General features: G+C 38.5%; 1 protein-coding gene across 1 annotated transcript in view; it reads left to right on the plus strand.

Annotated features, from left to right (window-relative positions):
* LOC107673406 (AN1-type zinc finger protein 5-like) overlaps positions 1–2,685 on the plus strand; it is an 8,975-nt gene extending 6,290 nt beyond the window's left edge. Inside the window, exons 5-6 of the mRNA XM_016466986.1 lie at positions 1,138–1,269; positions 1,347–2,685. Coding sequence (XP_016322472.1) covers positions 1,138–1,269; positions 1,347–1,495 — 281 coding nt within the window. The 3' untranslated portion in view covers positions 1,496–2,685. The remainder of the gene's footprint in view (positions 1–1,137; positions 1,270–1,346) is intronic.
* The last annotated feature ends 2,589 nt before the right edge of the window (positions 2,686–5,274 follow it).

Genomic DNA, 5,274 nt, shown 5'->3' on the forward strand with positions numbered 1-5,274 from the left:
ACGAAATGTGCTGTGATTGGTTAGCTGGGTCAGTGTGTGTTGTGATTGGCAGCACTCGGCACCTGGTCGGGAAATGCCATGCCCTTTACCATAGCCGCCTGCGAGCTTCAGTGTAAATATTGCATCAAAATCAAATCAATTTGAGCGCGATTTAAACCCGGATGATTGTAACCACTCTAAGTTCGTCTGCCTTGGGAAAACTAGCACGTCTCCGACATAGTGAGAACACTCGCTGCCTTCTCTAGTGCAGCTCAACCAGGTCTCGTCCCATTCGTCGATATTTGTGATATCACAAATCCCGGAAAATATGCGTTGTAGTCCAAACGAGTCGTTCGTTTTAGTTTTTGAAAAGTGATTTCTGTTGAATAAAATATCTCCTTTTGAATTGGACTTTGAGCTTTGTAACTCTGCAGATCTTTTTTATGCTTGAACAGCAACATTACAGACTAACTAAAGTTGAAAAAGTGAAAAAGCATAATAGGACCCCTTTAATAATTTTGTTAAACAAACAAACAACCAACCAATATTTGTGCACCATTTTGCTGCTTGACTGCAGGGGGGATTTTATAATGTGTATGATGGAATCTTTCAAAAATGCCTGTCAAATGTCAATAAACCAAAACTGTGCTGTCTAAATGTATATTCAAATGTCTGCAGCTACAGCAGTGCGCAAGATGATGAACAAGATGACGCGCAAGATGAAAGCAAGATCTGTTTTATTACTTATTATCATTGTTCAAGTATGCAAGGAATGTTTATTTAAAACTCTACAGTGTGAATGTCAAAGGAAGCACTGTCAAGTTTGTGGTAGTTAGGCCTTCAGACATTAAGCTCTGTTTTCTCAGTTCTTCTTTGTACTAAAATGGACTTTACTGCAAACAGAGCAGTCTTTGGGCCTGCTCCAGTTTTAGTGTAAGCTGTTTACTGATGACAGTCTTAAGTTCATGCAGTGCTAAGAACTTCGTTCTGACAGAAACTGGGACTTTGGGGTTTGTGGGAGAGCCTATTTTAGGATACAGCCCTATAAAATTGCGACCATACTCAGAAATCGGTCTCAGGCTGCTTTCAGAATCCACCCATGCCACATTGCAACAGTTTAATTTCTGACATTTTTTTCTCTCTCCATTCTTCCCACAGTCATAACACAGCCCACCTCCTCCTACTCCCCCATCCCTGTGGCTCAGAGCAGCGACGAGGGCAAGAGCCCAGATTCCTCCAAACCGAAGAAAAATAGATGCTTTACCTGCCGTAAAAGGGTTGGCCTAACAGGTGAGACTCATTGATTGGTCATTCTGATTTAGTGTGATATATGGACATGAGGTCTTATGTCTTCTTTGGTTTTACAGGTTTCGACTGTCGATGTGGTAATCTGTTCTGTGGAATTCACCGGTACTCAGACAAGCACAGCTGCACGTATGACTACAAGGCAGAAGCCGCTGCTAAGATCCGTAAGGAGAATCCCGTAGTGGTGGCCGATAAGATCCAGAGAATATAAGCTTTACCCTCTTTCTCTCGAGAACACTGGTGGATAAAATGGACGGCTTGGAAAAACGGACTTGTGTTTTTCTATCACCTTAAGAAGAAAACAAGAGAACTGTACCGTCTGAGGCTCATGCATGAACAATCTTGACAGATTTTGGTTTTCTAATAGGTATTAATTTTTTTCCGTTTTGTTTCCCCTCCTCTCTGTGGTGTTTTATGCTAGGTCTTCTTGCATATTCTTTTGTTTCCTAAAGCATAGGACACCTTTCAGGAAATTTTTAGCTTTTATTATTGTTTTTTGATTTGCCTGTTCCCGCCTTCAAGCAATGGGAGTGGCAGATACTCTGAGTAGTAGTTTCTGTGTAGTTTCTGAGTAAGTAGTGTTCAGCCTTTGACTTATGACGCCGGATTTTTAAGAGGTGTGTCAAAGCTCTACCTGATGATGTGTGCAGCATGAATTGATCTGTTAAACTGCAGTTTGTCATTACAGTCTGTTCTAGCAAATCAGTTGGAATGTGAGGCCACCCAGTCGTTAAAACCATTTATTTAGCATTATTTTAGAATGTGAACTTGCTACTGTGACATCATGTTTTTGAATGAAAGGTTGAGATTCATCAGAAGTCTTCCCCACATTCTAGAACCAATAACCTTCATTCTGCGTTTTAGAGTGTCAGATGTCAGGGAGTTTTGTAATTGTTAATTACGTGTGACTTTTTTATAAGACTGTAAGGTGGTACAGTCTGTTTCCGTGTGAGCGTATTTGTGTGCATGGGGGAAATTTGCGCACAAGACCTTCCTGTTGTCGAAGCGAGATGAGCTAACTACTTAGACAGCACATTCATAACACTGCAATAGTGTACGCATAAAGTCAGACCTGAGTCTGTGAAACTTCTTGTTTTTTTTAAATGCACCTACAATGCACCTGTCATTTTTGTGTCTGTCAGCATATGTTAATGTAAGCGAGTCCGAGTGCATGTATTGTGTATATAAACGTCTTTTCTTCTGTAGGGAGTGAGGTTTCCTTAAAAAAAAAGAGATGTATCTGTTGAGAGTATGTATCTGTTTAATTTCAGCCTTTAGTTATATGCAAATTTGTATAGAAAAAAACACCTTACTATGTTCATATTTATGTATTGCATTTAATCCTTTTACCTGGCATTAAAGAAAAAAGTATTGTAAATAAAAAAATATACAGAGAGAAAATATATAGTCATGTTGATCTGTTGTCATTTTGGGGGAAATTCCAGAACATCATACAGATAATGGTTTTGAAGTGAGTAGTTTCCAGGCGCTTTTATACTGAATAACACGCAGAAGAAGGCCCAAATTGTAGATTCCCTGACAGCCGACTGATTTTTCAGATGGTGCTTGTTTCGCACACTTGTCCCGCCTGCTGACGCAAAGACATCCTGTTTTCACGACAGCTGTCCTGACAACCTTTAGCACTTCTGTACTCACAACCAAAGCAGATTTGACAATCCTGCCTGACCTAGTAACAGCTGGAGAGGTGTGTGTCACCCTCTAAGGAATGACAACAGCTGGTGTGAACCCTCATCAAACACGCAGGATATTCACATATACTTTTCATGTCTTGTCTTCAAAGTACATCTCTGTCCCTTAAAGGAAAATCTTTTGGTCCAGTCATTGGGTGTTATTGTCATACTCTGACTAGTCAGCGTCTGCGGCTCGCTCTCTGTATCTGTACAGAGGGGGCTGGGCGTTAAGCCGGTCTGGGTGGATGACATCACAGTGACAGGTGGTGACAGATGTTGAGGGCAGATGCCTACGCCACAGTGTGTAGACATGCGTCAGGAGGAGGGGCTAACCAATGATACAAAGAGATGTACTGAGGCATAGCTGAACAAGAAAACAGTGTGGCTTAGAACTTTGTATTCATGAGTAAAAGTAAATTACCTGGGGCTGAATTGAAGGCAGGACGTAGGAATTGTTCAGCGGGGGAGCAGATGGGTTCTCACACAGAGTTCCGCGTGTTCTTCCCACGTTAATCCTTGTGCCAGTCAGAGGCTGTAAATTGGCTTCTCAGTCGTGAGTTTGGCTGAGGAGGAGAGGGCAAGGCTCAGAACCACGAGACAGAGGAGCTTAAAGAAAGAGTTTCGTATTAAAGCAATTATGGAGCTTGCGCTGGGAGGAATTAATCGTGAATGGGCAACATGGTTATAACAAGAAAAATGTAGGTTTTGGAAAAGGGAAGGAAATGTACTAAGTATTTATTTTTCAGAATTTTTTTAACTTTCTTTTTTTTAAGTAGTTTTTAAATAATTTATATCAGAGTTTACTAAACTGGGGTGTGTTGAAAAGCTTTAAACTGACTAATAATTAATGCAATTAAAAAATTAAATAAAAAAAATGTTTACCTCTGTCATGTGACCACTAACTGATATCAGAGATTCGTGAACATGAATGAAAGGTTAAATTATTAAAATATTTAGGCTACTTAAAATCTCCCTACTTCAAGAAACTATTTTCGGCTAAAAGGGGTTCGGATGACAAAAAAAAAAAAGTTTAGGAATCCCTGATTTTAAATGGTCCTGTAAATGTCAATGACAAGTTAAAAAATATTTTAAGGACTAAAAATATAGCAAATATTACAAAACATGTCATCAACAATTACAAATAAATGGAAAAGGGATATTGATGGCTAGTATTTATTTTATTTAGTAATTTAGCAGACACTTTTATCCAAAGCGACTTACAAATGAGGACAATAAAAGCAGTCAAAACTAACAAAAGAGCAACAATATATAAGTGCAAATGACAAGTCTCGGTTAGCCTAACACAGTACACGTAGCAAGGTGTATATATATATATATATAATATATAGTCACAAAGCCTAACCAGATTATGACAGATGCAGTGAAGGCCAGTGAGTTCCGCCTGTCATCTCACACAATCTCTCTCAATTTAACAATACCACGCACAAGTAAACACTCTAATCCGACACAATTCCCACTTCACAGGAAACTCCAAACTTAAATGTTCTCTTTTTCTGAACTTTACCAGAACGTTACTGTGCTGTGTTTCGTTGTGTACCGACCGAGCTTTTGTTCCTTGAGGTGAAGTCAGGAAGATGGTAATCAGTTAACAGCAGTGTTGGGGAAAAAAAAAGAAAAAGTAATGCATTACAATATTGCGTTACTCCATAAAAAAGTAACTAATTGCGTTACTTAGTTACTTTTTATGGAATTAGAAAACGGTAAAACTCAACTCTTTAACTCTTGGGAGTTGGAAAATGAGCCTATTTTCAAAAATAGTGGAGTGTTCCTTTAAGAGGGGCATCTTCCCAGTTCCTTCCCATATATCAGGAAAGAATATGTGACCCTGGACCACAAAACCAGTCATAAGGGTCTTTTTTGTTTTTTTTTTAATTGAGATTGCTGAATAAATCAAGCTTTCCAATGATATATGGTTTGTTAGGATAGGACAATATTTGGCTGAGATACAACTAGCCTATTTGAAAATCTGGAATCTGAGGATGCAAAAAAAATCTAAATATTGAGAAAATAGCCTTTAAAGTTGTTCAAATTAAGTTCTTAGCTATGCATATTACTAATCAAAAATTAAGTTTTAATATATCTACAGTAGGAAATTGACAAAATATCTTCATGGAACATGATCTTTACTTAATATCCTAATGAATTTTGGCATAAAAGAAAAATCGATAATTTTGACCCACACAATGTTTTTTTGGCTATTGCTAAAAATATACCCATGCGACTTAAGACTGGTTTTGTGCTCCAGGGTCACATATTAGATGTGATTTTCAACTTCTTG

This window comes from Sinocyclocheilus anshuiensis, unplaced genomic scaffold, assembly GCF_001515605.1.
Source record: "Sinocyclocheilus anshuiensis isolate Anshui unplaced genomic scaffold, SAMN03320099.WGS_v1.1 scaffold508, whole genome shotgun sequence".
In the NCBI taxonomy this organism is placed as follows: Eukaryota; Metazoa; Chordata; class Actinopteri; order Cypriniformes; family Cyprinidae; genus Sinocyclocheilus; species Sinocyclocheilus anshuiensis.